The sequence below is a fragment of the Oryctolagus cuniculus genome, chromosome 2 (genome assembly GCF_964237555.1).
Source record: "Oryctolagus cuniculus chromosome 2, mOryCun1.1, whole genome shotgun sequence".
NCBI lineage: Eukaryota > Metazoa > Chordata > Mammalia > Lagomorpha > Leporidae > Oryctolagus > Oryctolagus cuniculus.
In genome coordinates, this window is record NC_091433.1 from 170247375 (window position 1) to 170263585 (window position 16211).

The 16211-nt window shown below is 43.6% G+C and overlaps 1 protein-coding gene across 2 annotated transcripts in view; it reads right to left on the reverse strand.

Annotated features, from left to right (window-relative positions):
* Window positions 1–16211, reverse strand: part of TTC27 (tetratricopeptide repeat domain 27) — a 214639-nt gene that overhangs the window by 181698 nt on the left and 16730 nt on the right. For both annotated transcript variants that reach the window (XM_051843020.2, XM_002709924.5), the window contains exon 5: window positions 11553–11655. In XM_051843020.2, the coding sequence (XP_051698980.2) occupies window positions 11553–11655 (103 nt within the window). The remainder of the gene's footprint in view (window positions 1–11552; window positions 11656–16211) is intronic.

Here is a 16211-nt window from a genome sequence, read left to right on the forward strand (position 1 = left end):
AAGTCCTTGGGCCCCTGTACACATGTGGGAGACCCAGAAAAAAAGCTCCTGGCTTCAGATCAGCACAGCTCCGGCCGTTGCAAACAACTGGGGAGTGAACCAGAGGATGGAAGACCCCTCTCTATCTCTCTCTCTCCCTCTCCTCTCTGTGTAACTCTTTCAAATAAATAAATAAATAAATCTTTTTTAAAAAAAGAATTTTCCAGAAATGTGGCAAGACAGTAAATCTCAGAATCAGAAAGCCCACTAAATGCCTGGCAAGATAAATGAAAGTCATGAGTTTCAACAAAGTCAAACCAAAGAGCACCAAATACAAATAGCTGCTCCTCTTCTTTTTTAAAATTTAATTTTATTATGATTATTTTTTTTTTTTTTTTGACAGGCAGAGTGGACAGTGAGAGAGAGAGACAGAGAGAAAGGTCTTCCTTTTGCCATTGGTTCACCCTCCAATGGCCGCCATGGCCGGCGCGCTGCAGCCGACGCACTGCGCTGATCCGAAGGCAGGAGCCAGGTGCTTCTCCTGGTCTCCCAGGGGTGCAGGGCCCTAGCACTTGGGTCATCCTCCACTGCCTTCCCGGGCCACAGCAGAGAGCTGGCCTGGAAGAGGGGCAACCGGGAAAGAATCCGGCACCCCGACCGGGACTAGAACCCGGTGTGCCGGTGCCACTAGGTGGAAGATCAGCCTATTGAGCCACGGTGCCGGCCCTTTTTTTTTTTTTTTAAGATTCATTTATTTATTTGAAAAGCAGAGTTACAGAGAGGCAGAGGAAGACAGAGAGAAAGAGAGAGAGAGAAAGGTCTTCCACCTACTGGTTCACTCCCCAGATGGCTGCAACCAATGGAGCTGTGTTGATCGAAAGCCAAAATCTAGGAGCTTCTTCCAGGTCTCCCATGTGGGTGCAGGGGCCCCAAGCACTAAGACCATCTTCCACTGCTTTGCCAGGCCACAGCAGAGAGCTGGATTGGAAGTGGAGCAGCCAGGACTTGAACCGGCACCTACATGGGATGCCAGCACTGCAGGCAGCAGCTTTACCTGCTACGCCACAGCGCCGGCCCCTGCTCTTCTGATTCAGCATTCTGCTATGGCTTGGGAAAGCAGTGGAAGATGACCCAAAATCTTGGGCCTCATGGGAGACCCAGAAGAAGCTCCTGGCTTCAGATTGGCCCAGCTCCAGGTGTTGCAGCCATTTGGAGAGTGAACCAGCAAAGAGAACGCGTGCGCGCGCTCTCTCTCTCTCTCTCTCTCTTTCTCTCTCCCTTTCTCTGTTTGCAATTCTACCTCTCAAATTAAAAAAAAAAAAAAACAGTAAAATGAAAACGGTAGACTACTCACAAAAAAGAACTGAATCTACAACTGATTTCTCAACACCAACAATGGAAAACAAAGAAACAATAACATTTTCATGGTGCTGCCTACAATCTTTAAGCCAACACTCAGAAAGGAAGGTGAATTAATAATACCTCCAAGCAAACAGAAACAAAGTTTATCACCAGGAAGTGGAGTTTAAGAGAAGTAACTGCTAAATTATTTTACCTAATTTTTAATATATAAAGTAATAACTGTTGAATTTAACTTTCCTTAAGTGGAAAGAATAATGAGAAAACATTGCCCAAAGGCAGACAAGAAAAGAGCCAAGAGCCGGCGCCACGGCTCACTAGGCTAATCCTCCGCCTAGCGGCGCCAACACACCGGGTTCTAGTCCCGGTTGGGGCGCCGGATTCTGTCCCGGTTGCCCCTCTTCCAGGCCAGCTCTCTGCTGTGGCCAGGGAGTGCAGTGGAGGATGGCCCAAGTGCTTGGGCCCTGCACCCCATGGGAGACCAGGAAAAGCACCTGGCTCCTGGCTCCTGCCACCGGATCAGCGCGGTGCGCCAGCCGCGGCGGCCATTGAAGGGTGAACCAACGGCAAAGGAAGACCTTTCTCTCTGTCTCTCTCTCACTGTCCACTCTGCCTGTCAAAAAAAAAAAAAAAAAAAAAAAAAAAAAGAGCCAAAAATTATAAACCAACACTGCAGTTACAAACTTCAAAACACAAAGCTTCTTTTTAAGTTTGGAAAGAAGACTGAGGCTCTTTACGAACTCTCTTTAAGGAGAGTTGAGGCTTTATCTATTTTTAAAGTTTCTTATTTAGATTAAAAATTCAAAGCTGCTAGAGATAGCTGCTTTTGAAGAAAAATTTTTCCCAGTGTTAGTTCAGCCACTGATGAAGATAAGTAAAATTTGAAAGAGCAATGAAAAGATAAAGAATTGGCATTTTCCCAAAAGCAGTCATCCTAATGACAACATTCTCATGAGAAGCTGAATCCTATGGATATGAAGTAGTCAAGCAATGTCTTCAGGTATACTGTGCTGTAACCAGAGAAACAGAGGCAGGTGTTCAGCCTAGCAGTTAAGATGCCTGCATCTCAAATCAGAGTGCCTGGGATCAATAATAGTAGGCTCCCCTCTTGACTCCAGCTTCCCGCTAATATGGATGGACCCTGGGAGATAGAACGTGATGTCTCAAGTAATTGGGTTCCGGGCAACCGTGTGAGAGACGTGGACTGAGTTCCTGGCTCCTGGCTCCACCTCCTGTCCCAGGGATGTTGCAGGCATTTGGCGAGTACCAGCAGATGGGAATACTCTCCCTCTGCTTCTCTGTAACTCTACCTTTCTTTTTTTTTTTTTTTTTTTGACAGGCAGAGTGGACAGTGAGAGACAGAGAGAAAGGTCCCGTCCCCTACCCCACCAGCTATTTTCCTCTCTTCCATTCTTTATCCCTTAATTACTATGTATTGAGTTACTACACATTCTTAGAATTGTGCTAGATCCTACAGTAAGGCTAAGACCTGCTTTCCATTAAAAAAAGAATAGCAAGAGGAGGAACTAAGCAGCAAGGAAGAGCAGACACACCATCATTATTCCATATATGTCAGTCAGACACTAACTTGTGCACTACTGACCATCAGTACTAAAAGGGGAAATCCATAAGGCTGGGAAAGTTAAACTTTCTCAGAAGAGTAAGTGGACCTTGAAAGATGGGTGGAATTTGGCTACTACCTCACCTCAAGTCTACAAAGTTCACCAAAGAAGGGTCCACTTATGTCTCATTCACTGCTGTAAATCTAACCATCTATCATAGTTGGTGCCCAAAAAATTATCCTCAGAGTAAACAAATATTTAAAAACCCTTTCATGGCTGTCACCAAAAAAAAAACCAAAACAGATACTTGACATCTTAGTGACCTAGCTTCTGCCTACCTGTTTGAACTACCACCTGTCACATACCATCTAACATTCTTCCCAAATCATTCCAAACTACCGGAATTCCCAGGTACACAAAGATGTTCCAGGTGTCTATGCCCCTTTTTGCGCATATTTGTACCCTTTCCAACTTTTCTACTTAATAGCCTACTCTCTCTCCAAGAGTCAATTCAAGCATCAGCTACTTTGTGAAACCTTCAACCTCCTAAGTTCAGACTAACGTTATCTTCTCCACCATGCCTTACTCCTTGGGCCTTTTTTTCTCCCTACATTTATTTTAGCCCCTATATTCACTAATTACTACATCTAGCAGTGTCTGAAAAACAGCAAGCATCTGAAAAAAACTTTTTAAATTAAATATCAAATTGGGTAGAAGATAAATGACAAAAATAGAACTGAGAATAATTCCAGGCAACCCTTATCTAAAAAAAAAAAAAAACCACGTTTCTTTAAGGACATCACAAAATTGCTATGTAGGAAAAAAACAGTACTGGTGTAGAAACAGGGAGAAAGAATAAAGGCCAAGAAAGGGCCTACATGTCAGGTACAATCCTTCACACATGAAGAATCATAAGTTCACCCTTAAGTAACTGGAGGGCTGGCCATGCGAAAGGAAAGGTAGGCCTATCCTGTAATTCTCTAATGCTCAACAGCAGTGCTGTCCAAAAGAGCTTTTTTATGACTGCACTGTCCAAATGGTAGTCAAACATAACTTATGAGCACTTGAAAGGTGACTAGTGACACTGAGGAAGTGAGTTTTAATTTTCATTTATTTAAATTTACATGGACTTTTGTGGCAAGTATCTACTGCATTGGGCAGCACAGCTCTACGTGGCAGAAAAAATGGTTATAAGTGGCAGAATAAAAAAATATGTTTTCAAATTTTTATGTATTTATTTGAGAGGCAGAGAGACAGAGACAAGAGAGAGTTCCCAACAGCTAGCTCATTCCTCAAATGCCTGCAATGGCTACAATTGCTAGGGCTAGCTTAGAGCTGAGATGGCAATCCAAATCTCCCATGTGGATGGTAGGAACACAATTACTTGAGCCACCACCTGCTGCTCTCAGGGTCTGCCATCAGCAGGAAGCTGGAATCAGGAGCCAGAACTGGGCACTGAATCCAGGTACTCCAATATGGGATGCAGACATCCCAATCAGCATCTTGCAAACTACCAGGCCAAACATCTGCCTCCTAAAATATTTTTTAATTAATAAAAAGAAACATGTTATAGCAGCTATGAATCCTACCAATAGAGTGAGTTCCTTCTCAAATTAATCTCTAAAAGTGTCCAAGAGAGGTAGATGTTTGCCATAGCAGTTAAGACACTGGTAAAGACACCCATATCCCATATCAAAGTGTCTGGATTTGAGGCTCAGGTCTGCTCCCAATTCCAGCTTCCTGCCAATGTGCACCTTGGGAAGTAGCAGGGATGGTTCAGGTGCTTCCCTGACACTCAAGTGGGACACCTGGACTGACATTAAGGGACCCATCCTGGCTTCAGCTTGGCTCAGCCCTAGCATTGTGGGCATTTGGAGAGTAAGCCGGCAAACAGGAGCTCCCTCTGAGTATCTCTGACTCTGGCTTTCTGCCTGTTTATACATATGTCTGTCTGTCTCTCTCCCTCCCTTACTCCCTCTCCTTCCCTTTTTGCTTCTCAAATAAATTTAAAATATAAACAAATAAAAGTATCCAAGAAAAGAAGAGATAACTTTATTAAACACAAGCTTCCAACAAGTCCAGCAGTAGAATGAAAAGAGGTTAGGCTATATATATATTTTTAATCACATTATTCTACACCTGGAAAGGATTCAAAGATCATTTTACAAGGAAGGAAATCTTGCTTGTAAGCCAAAGGATTTTTTTGAAGCCACACAGGGAGTTATTAACAGAGTAGGAACTAAATGCCAGATTTTAAAATTCTATGCCCTGTTAATTGTCTTGATTGTGAGGATTTCACACACTTATATAAAATTGTCATCAATCATATGTTTTAAATATGAGTGTTACTGTGCATTAGACTTAAGACAAGCTTTTTAAAAAAAGGCACTATGGGGGCTAGTGCTGTGGTATAGCGAGTAATGCTGCCACCATGACACCAGCATCCCACCTGGGCACCAGTTCAAGTCTTGGCTGCTCCACCTGCAATCCAGCTCTCTGCTAACACCTTGGGAAGGCAGTGAGAGATGGCTCAAGTGCTTGGACCCCTACACCCATGTGAGAAACTTGGAATAAACTTCTGGCTCCTGGCTTTGGATCAGCCTAGCTCTGGCCATTGCAGTCATTTGGGAAGTGAACTAGCAGATGGAAGATCTGTCTTTCAGTCTCTGCTCCTCTCTCTCTCCCTCTCTCTCTCTCTTTGTAATTCTGCCTTTCAAATATATAAATGAATAAATATTTTTAAAATGTCACACTATATCTACTATTACAGTATCTTAAGTTTAATTTCAGGAGAGTTATTGTGAGGAATAAACTAGTTAAACATTTAAAGACTTAGTGCTTTGATATGCATACACACTACAGAAATGTTAGCTGCATTATCATTATTGGTTACTAGAATTCTGCCCTACTGACAAACTCGGAGAAATCTAAGTGAAAGGGTGAGCAAGACATGGAGTCAGAAACCTCAGATCACAGTTCTGGTTCTTGGGCAACTTCTCTGAGTCTCAATTCTTTGTAAAATGAATTAGTGAGACATGACGATCTCTAAAGGACCTTTCCAAACAAAAGATTTCAGAACAGGATAAGAGCTGTAGGAACGGAAAAGAGAAACAGATATGGGGCCCTTAGGGAAAAACTAAGACTTAAAAACTGGCTAGATGAACAGCATGATGGAAAATAATGAGTCAAATATGAACACAAAGTTTTCACTGAAGTATAAGTCAAAGATCAGCAGGCTGACCCAGGAGACTTATATTTATTATTCTAATAAATCAGCAGGTTCACCATGAAAATGAATATTTGTGACCTTCCATATCAAAATGTCAATCAGTACATCTACAAGGTACATTAAGGGACAGGCAGTTAGCTCAGCAATTAGCCCACATCCCATATCTGAGTTGCCTGGGTTCAATTCCTAGTTCCAGCTACTGATTCCAGCTTCCTGTTAATGCAGACCCTGGAAGGTTGTGATGATGACTCCCACGTGGGAGACCTAGATCCAGCTTTGGCCTTGTCCAGCCACACCTACTGAGGATATCTGGGGTGTGAACCAGGAGATGGAATTCTTTATCTCTCACTCATTATGTCTCTTTCATATCTATCTCTCTAGCACCTAAATAAATTTTTAAAAAATAAAAAATTAAATAAAAAGATTTTTTAAAGAGTTATTTATTTATTTGAAATGCAAGAGTTAGAGAGAGGCAGAGGCAGAGGGAGAGAGAGAGAGGTCTTCCATCTGATGTCTCACTCCCCAGTGGCCACAATGGTTGGAGCTGCGCTGATCCAAAGCCAGGAACCAGGAGCTTCTTCCAGGTCTCCCACATGGGTGCAAGGGCCCAAACACTTGGGGCATCTTCTACTGCTTTCTCAGGCCATAGCAGAGAGCAAGATTGGAAGTGGAGCAGCCGGGACTCAAACCAGCACCCATACGGGATGCCAGCACTACAGGTGGTGGTTTTACCCGCCATGCCACAGTGCCGGCCCCTTGAACAATTCTTTCAATGTGGACACAACCTCACTCCACAGGCAGAGCTCTCTGTAGACATCACAGCAGAACTTGTTTTCTCATAGACAGGAACTTGATGACTTCATCTTCAAATAGCTCAAAACCCCACAATAAATCTTGTATGCCTTTAAATAGTCTAGAGAGGCCGGCGCCGCAGCTCAACAGGCTAATCCTCCGCCTAGCAGCGCCAGCACACCGGGTTCTAGTCCCGGTCGGGGCGCCGGATTCTGTCCCGGTTGCCCCTCTTCCAGGCCAGCTCTCTGCTGTGGCCAGGGAGTGCAGTGGAGGATGGCCCAAGTGCTTGGGCCCTGCACCCCATGGGAGACCAGGATTAGCACCTGGCTCCTGCCATCGGATCAGCGCGGTGCGCCGGCCGCGGTGGCCATTGGAGGGTGAACCAACAGAAAAGGAAGACCTTTCTCTCTGTCTCTCTCTCTTTCAATGTCCACTCTGCCTGTCAAAAAAAAAAAAAAAAAAAAAAGATTCTAACCTACTCCTTTCACAGATGTGATTATCCCAGCAAAGTTATGCTGACATTCTGCTAGGCTCTACCACTATACTGTGCTATATAACATCCTTGGACAAAAAATGTAAAAATCATGATTGAACCTAAAATCTTTTGCTTATGTTCCATAGATGGAAAAAGATTCTGGCAACTCTGTGATGATGCTTCCAGGGCGACATTTCAAATATAATATCTTTCTCGGGATGCTGAACAGTACCTCAGTTATAACTGGTCAACACCGAGGTCAAACTGCAGGACAAAACACTTTAAAATAAAACTATTTATGCAGACCTATTGAGACACAGCCAGAATGTCTAATTATGTCTAGTCACCAAATTATGACTAGATAAAATGAAAAATGCTCTTGACTAGGCTAGAATCTGAGCAAGATAAAAAAATTCTTGGTCACATAGAAAAGCAAATGATGTGCTAAAATATGCCACAGAAAAGAGCTGCAGCCACCTGGGGACTGAGTCACTGACAGCCGTATTTTCTAGATAGCTGAGCTGACTGTTTTAGAATCTAATTTTAACTCTTACAATAGAATTCCCTCTAAAACATACCATGTGGCTCCTACCTGTTAGGAACATTAAGAATGTTTTTTCTTTTCTCAATAATTAAGGGTCAATAATATAAAGATTAGTCACTGAGAAGTGGCAAAGATGTAAACACAAATGCAGTTATACAAGATAGGATAATTGGGGCCAGCACCGTGGCTCAATAGGCTAATCCTCCACCTTGCGGCGCCGGCACACCGGGTTCTAGTCCCGGTCAGGGCGCCGGATTCTGTCCCGGTTGCCCCTCTTCCAGGCCAGCTCTCTGCTATGGCCAGGGAGTGCAGTGGAGGACGGTCCAAGTGCTTGGGCCCTGCACCCCATGGGAGACCAGGAGAAGTACCTGGCTCCTGCCATCGGATCAGCGCAGTGCGCCGGCTGCAGCGGCGGCCACTGGAGGGTGAACCCACGGCAAAGGAAGACCTTTCTCTCTGTCTCTCTCTCTCACTGTCCACTCTGCCTGTCAAAAATAAATAAATAAATAAATAAATAGAATAAAAAAAAAAAAAAAAACAAGATAGGATAATTGGAATTAAGGGAAGAAACGTCTTTCCTGGGGCCAGCGCTGTGGCACAGCAGGTTAAAGCCCTGGCCTGAGGTACTGGCATCCCATATGGGCGCCAGTTGCTCCACTTCTGATCCAGCTCTCTGCTGTGGCCTGGGAAAGCAGTAGAAGATGGAACAAGTCCTTGGGCCCCTGCACCTATGTGGGAGACCCGGAAGAAGTTCCAGGCTCCTGGCTTCAGATCAGCGCAGCTCCAGGCATTGTAGCCAATTGGGGAGTGAATCACCAAATGGAGGGCCTCTCTCTCTCTCTCTCTCTCTCTCTCTCTCTGCCTCTCCTCCCTTTGTATAACTCTGACTTTCAAATAAATAAATAAATCTTTAAAAAAAAGAAATGTCTTTCCCTAAAGCAACTGCATCAAATTTGATTTCCTAAAAAACCAAACTCCAAGTGACATCTTGCTTCTTGTTCATGTATCAATTTTTCCACAAAAGTACAAATGAAGCATAGATGACTGTATTATATGCTGTGCAGTAAAATGGAACTTTTCATAAGATTAAATCGTTGGCTGAGGGGCCGGCATTGTGGTATACGGGGACACCAGACACCGACACCCCAAATAGCACTAGCTGATGTCCCGGCTGCTCCATTTCCAAACCAGCTCCCTGCTGATGGCCTGGGAAAGCAGCAGATGATGGTTCCAGTGCTTGGGCCCATGTCACCCACATATAGGGAGGGAGGAATCTCCTGACTCCTGGCCTCAGACTGGCCCAGGCCTAGCAGCCATTCGGGGAGTGAAACAGATATGAAAGACATATCTCTCTCCCTCCCTCTAACTCTTTCAAATAAATAAATAAATCTTTAAGAAAATAAACACATAAATAGCTGACTGAATCCTGATGCCATTTTCTTCAAATGCTTTCATTATCCTCTGCAAAAATCATTTTTGCTTCCCATTAATATCAGTCACATTCAACTCATCCCTGACTTTTAAAACATGACCCAATTTCATGAACAAGAAGCTTATCCTAACTGTTCATTCTTCCTTGTACTAAGTTTCTTTACAGAGCATATATCATTTGATTTAAAAAACACAAGCATGTTATGGTATGAAGAGTAGAAGACTTAGTCTATGGTTTTCATTTTACTAAACATAGAAAAAGGACAACAGCATTGACTGCTGAATGGAGTATCAATTCTTAATTTTCTCTAAATCCTATTTCATATTCTATTTTAAAGAGAGCCCCACACGTAAGCAACACTATTACGGGAAGATTCAAAGTCCCCAAGAGTACTTGGATAGGATCAATTTTTTCATAACTTCTATAATATTTTACTTTTTGAAAAACCTCATTCAGAAGTTAACTTAGGAGGCCAGCACTGTGGCATAAAGGGTAAAACAGCTGCCTGCAATACCAGCATCCCATATGGAAGGCAATTCGAGTCCCAGCTGCTTCACTTCCAATCCAGCTCCCTGCTAATGTGTCTGGAAGAGCAGCAGAAGATGACCCAAGTGCGTAGGTCCCTGTACCTACGTGGGAGACCCAAAAGAAGCTCCTGGCTTCAGACTGGCCCAGCTCTGGCCATTGGGGCCATTTGGGGAGTAAACCAGCAGATAGAAGATCTCTCTCTCTCTCTCTCTCTCTCTGTCTCTCCTTCTCTAACTCTGCCTTTCAAATAAATAATCTATTAAAAAAAAAAAAAAGGAAGACACTCCCTCTCTATTAAAAAAAAAAAAGCTAATGTAGTTAAAATTTGCAATCAAGATGGATAAGTATGGGGCTGGCGCTGTGGCACAGTGGCTAAAGCTGCTGCCTATAGTGCCGGCATCCCATATGGGCGCCAGTTCAAGTCCTGGTTGCTCTACTTCCCATCCAGCTCTCTGCTATGACCTGGGGAGGCAGTAGAAGATGGCCCAAGTCCTCAGGCCCCTGCACCCACATGGGAGACCTGGAAGAAGCTCCAGGCTCCTGACTTGGATCAGCCCACCTCTAGCCATTGCAGCCATTTGGGGAGTAAACCAGTGAATCGAAGACCTCTATCTCTATCTCTATCTCTCTCTCTCTCTCTCTCTCTCTCTCTCTCTCCATCTGCCTTTCTGTAAATCTGCCTTTCAAATAAATAAATCTTACCAAAAAAAAGAATGTTCAAAAAAAATGATGGACAAGTATAATTGCACCTGGGAAAGCAACAGAGGATGGCTCAAATGCTTGAGCCCCTGCCACCCACATGGGAAACCTGGATGGAGTTTCTGGCTCCTAGTTTTGGCTCAGCACTGTGTTGGCAATTTTAGCCATCTGAGGAGTGAATCAGCAGATGAAAAATCTCTCTGTGAGTCTCTCACTATGTCTTTCAAATAAAATAAATATTAAAAAAAAAAGAGCAAATGTAAGTATATAAGTATTCCCAAGAACCAACCTTGCTTCTTAGAAGGAATCCTAAAACTTTTCCACTATACACAGTATAAGTTCAGTAACTGTTGTCTGTTCTTTCTCACCAAATACATATTAAATATTTATTACTTTCTAGGTAGAATGCTAAGTAGATATAAGTTTAAAAAACATTTCAGCCTTCAAGGAGATCACAACCTAGTGAAAATATATATGGCTTAGTAAGCTAAATTTGCTTATAAAAATCGTCTGTAAACCAAAAACTTTTTTGCAGGAAAAAGATAAAAAGAAATTAGAGGCCAGCGCCACAGCTCACTAGGCTAATCCTCTGCCTGCAGCGCCGGCACACCGGGTTCTAGTCCCAGTGGGGGCGCCGGATTCTGTCCCGGTTGCTCCTCTTCCAGGCCAGCTCTCTGCTATGGCCAGGGAGTGCAGTGGAGGATGGCCCAAGTGCTTGGGCCCTGCACCTGCATGGGAGACCAGGAGGAAGCACCTGGCTTCAGATCAGTGCAGTGCACTGGTCGCAGCGCACCGGCCGTAGTGGCCATTTTGGGGGGTGAACCAATGGAAGGAAGACCTTTCTCTCTGTCTCTCTCTCTCTCACTGTCTAACACTGCCTGTCAAAAAAAAAAAAAAAAAAAAAAATTGGAACAGAGCTAGATTTCCATAGCAAGCAAAAATCTGTCACATACCTTGATCAATACAGTTCTCAGCCAGAGCAAAAAGCTGAGGTGAGCGTTCTTCAAGCAACTGCTGGTGAATATTCACACATCGCAAAGTCCACCACGGCAAGCTCTACGAGAAAAGCACCATGGAAGCTGAAATTAAGGAACTCTTGACAAAAAAAAGTTTTTTATTAATTGAGATCCATTTCTAAAACTGTTTGATATTCATAAAATTAAATTTATTCCTCAATAAGCTTATCCATCCACTGTCAGGCTTTCAATAATAAGACAAAAATCTACTTCAACATCTTTCACAAGAACAACATCTCACGGCCAGCACTGTGGTATGTACAGCAGGTTGAGCCATTGCCTGCAATGTCTCTTATGGGCACAGGTTTGGATCCTGGTCCATTCTGGCTACTCTGCTTCTGATCCAGTTCCCTACTGGTGCGCCGGTGAAAGCAGTGGAAGACGGCATAGTCCTTGGGCCCCTCCACCAACATGCGGGACCCAGAAGCAGCTCGTGATTCCTGGCTTCAGCCTGGCCCAGTCCCAGCTGTTGCAGCCATTTGAGGAGTGAACCAGTGGAGAGATCTCACTCTCCCTCTCTCTCTAATTCTGCCTTTCAAAGAAATAAAATATATCCAAACAAAAAAAAAAAAAAAAAAGAAAAAGAATAACATCTCACCTCCATTCTCTCAAGGTCTGCATTTTATTTTAGCCACATGGATTTCCTGGTGCCATCTGGAACTTAGCACTCCCTCCTCTAAAACGTTTGCCATACTCATCCTGCTCTGCTCCAGCTCTCCATCACCACAACCCAAGTCCCAACCCCACTGGGAAACTTCTCCAAAGAACCCCACGTCGAGGTAGTATTCCCCTCACCTGAACTTTCAGAACATTATTTGTACTTCCCTTTGCAAATACTTCATACTGGATGCATTTATGTAACCTTTAGGTTCCAGTGTTATTCCCCATCTAGCAAGCGAGATAAGAAATTATATCCCCTTCATCTTTGTGTGCTCTTCAAAACAATGTATTTTCCACAAACTACACAGAAAGAAATGCCTTAGATTCAGATATTCCACAAAACTGGGGCAATGCCTTCCACACCCTCATGAAACCTCTTCCATGAAGCCTTCCCCTACAAGTGCGACACACACTGACTTCTCGCTTCTCTGAACCACTATGTTATTCTTAGATGCTGGTACCACCTCAGGTACCATTTGTTTTTGAAGTATGAAATTCTAGCTGGACATATATTTTTGAGAGTAAAGGTTATATTTTATACATTATCTTGCTAATACACAAGCTGAACACAGATTAACATTTTCTTTTATTTGCTGATGTTTGCCCTTGCTTGAATAATACATCTTCACTTAAGAAAACAAGAAACAATAATAAGCTGGTCATATAGAAGCATATACCCTGAAGAGTAAAAATCTCTATTAATGGCCCTAATGCCATAAGAAAACCCAAGACATTTATATTATTCATCTAGAGCTTAGTCAAATGCATATGCACTTGTGTCTGTATATATACAAATACAAGCTACAGAAGGCATTTTTAAAAGACTCCCTAAATATCATGGGTGACCAATACTGAATCATCTAAATTAAACTACTTTATTCTGAATTATTTTATTCATTAACTATATTTCATGAAGATATAAGAACTAATTTTGCTTTTTTTTTTTTTTTTTTTTTTGACAGGCAGAGTGGACAGTGAGAGAGAGAGAGACAGAGAGAAAGGTCTCCCTTTGCTGTTGGTTCACCCTCCAATGGCCGCCGTGGCCGGTGCACTGCGGCTGGCGCACCGCACTGATCCGAAGGCAGGAGCCAGGTGCTTATCCTGGTCTCCCATGCGGGTGCAAGGTCCAGCACCTGGGCCATCCTCCATTGCACTCCCGGGCCACAGCAGAGAGCTGGCCTGGAAGAGGGGCAACCAGGACAGAATCCGACACCCCGACTGGGACTAGAACCCAGGCGGAGGATTAGCCTATTGGGCCGCGGCACCAGCCGATTTTCCTTTTTTAATAGAATACCTACTAACAGAAGATCATGCTTGATGGACAAAAGCACTTTCTTACTTGGATTTAATTTCTTCATTTGATTAAAGGATTCTTCATTCCTTTCTCTACCGGTACACACCACAGCCTAGTTCCCTTCTAAACTGCTACTCATCTCAACTGCTACAACAAATAAATTCTGACTCTGTGATAAAAACCTAATTATTATTACTTTTTATTTAAGAGCAAGATTTATTTAAGTCAGAGACCTCCTGGCAGAGTGGTCAGGAGGGAAGCTCTAAGAGAGGATAAACCCCCAAAAGGCTGGTGGTAGTGGGGTTTGTAAGCACAATTTTGGGGAAGAAGCTGACAATCAGCACAAGGCTGGGACAAACCCATCAAAAGGCCTGATTTATATTATAATCTTTCACTCTGTTGGGTTAGCTCATGATAAAACAAGACTGCTGGGATACCTCACTTGTTTTACAGCAAACTGGGAGCTCAGCAGGATGGAATCACCACTAGCTGGCTATTCTCATGGTAAGACTGCAGACTCCTGAGGAATGGAGCAGGCACTTTTAATCTTGCTAAAGGTAACTTTTGGGGGAAGAAAGCGTTTTTTGCACCCTTAACTTTCTAATTACTAATGCTTTCTCTTAGTCCATATAAGGGAAGGTAGAATTATCTAACAAAAAGTTTCAAAACCATTCCCTGAGGCGCTACCTCATTTTCATTCTTTTCCTATCACTAAATCTAATGAAGTCAGTCTACATTTCAATTATCTGTCCTCTAGCCACTGTCAGAATTAAGTGAGTCAGGTTTGGCAACTCATTCTTTCTTTTTCGAGACATCAAGTCAAAAAGACTGTCTTTTAAAAAAAATGACATAAGAAATTGAACAATTACACGTCCAATCAGTAAATTAATTCAACACATAATCTTTATAGGAGGGAGGGGAATGTGAAACAAACATACAAAGAATAGCCCGTTTTTCTACTGGAAAATAATCTTGTTCCATTGGCCAAGAATTATTTAACAGAAAAATTGAGGCATTAATACAAAAGGAAATTTGTAGCCTCACTTCAGACAGTTTCTAGATTCTATTTCCTATTTATAGCACTAACTACAGAATAGTCTGGGAGAGAAATCATGCTGGTCAAGACCTCCTATGTAGCACAGAGAAGCAGTACACTCAAAAGTCACCCCACAAACATTCGCTGACTTATCCCACTCAAGAAAACTGATACTGAGAGAAGTCAACAAGCACAAAGGTCACACGGTGGTCAGGAGGCTGGGCCAGACAAATTAGTCTGCTTTCAAAGCCAAGATTCTTGGTGGTTTTTTTTTTTTTTAAGATTTATTTTATTTATTTGAAAGGCATAGTTACAGAAAGAAAGAGGTGGGGCCAGCGCTGTGGCACAGCAGGTTAACACCCTGGCCTGAAGCACCAGCATCCCATATGGGCACCGGTTCTCCACTTCTGATCCAGCTCTCTGCTATGGCCTGGGAAATCAGTAGAAGATGGCCCAAGTGCTTGGGACCCTGCACCCACGTGGGAGACTCGTAAGAAGCTCCTGGCTCCTGGCTTCAAATCGACGCAGCTCCAACCGTTGCAGCCAACTGGGGAGTGAAACATCAGATGGAAGACCTCTCTCTCTTTCTGCCTCTCCTCTCCCTGTGTAACTCTGACTTTCAAATAAATAAATAAATCTTTTTAAAAAATAAAAAAAAAAGAAAGAGGTAGAGACAAGAAAGAGGGATGTTCCATCTACTGTTCCTTTCCCCAGATGGCTTCACCGGCCAGGGCTGGGCCAGACCGAAGCCAGGAGCCAAGAGCTTCTTCCGGTCTCCAACACAGGTATAGGGACCCAAGGACTCAGTCCATTTTCCACTGCTATTCCAGGCAATCAACAGGCAGCTGGACAGGAAGTAGAGCAACAAGAACTCAAACTGGTACCAATATGAGATGCTGTCAACAGAGGCAGCAGCTCTACCCACTACACCACAACACCAACCGCAGCCAAAACTCTTTTTAACTCAACATTTACACACTACTGATTCTAGTCTATCACAGCTCACAGACTGGGTGAGGGGTTGGGTGCAGAAGGCAGGGAATCATCTTCTTTTACACTTTGACAAAAGTAACAGTATCACAACAACTTGATACATTTCTTAGGAGTCAGGCTACTCAAAAAGGCTAAATGTACTTGGACAAGTGAGTGATTTTTTTTTTTTTTTTTTTTTTTTTTTTGACAGGCAGAGTGGACAGTGAGAGAGAGAGACAGAGAAAGGTCTTCCTTTGCCGTTGGTTCACCCTCCAATGGCCGCCGCGGCCGGCGCGCTGCAGCCGGTGCACCACGCTGATCCGATGGCAGGAGCCAGGAGCCAGGTGCTTTTCCTGGTCTCCCATGTGGTGCAGGGCCCAAGCACCTGGGCCATCCTCCACTGCACTCCCTGGCCACAGCAGAGAGCTGGCCTTGAAGAGGGGCAACCGGGACAGAATCCGGCGCCCCGACCGGGACTAGAACCCGGTGTGCCGGCGCCACTAGGCGGAGGATTAGCCTAGTGAGCCGCGGCGCCGGGGTGATATTTTTGATCACTTTATCTTCAAGTCAAGTGAAAAGCTGTTCAGTATCAGCCAAGAAATTAAAGTAACTCGCCTCTCCAACCCACAAAGCA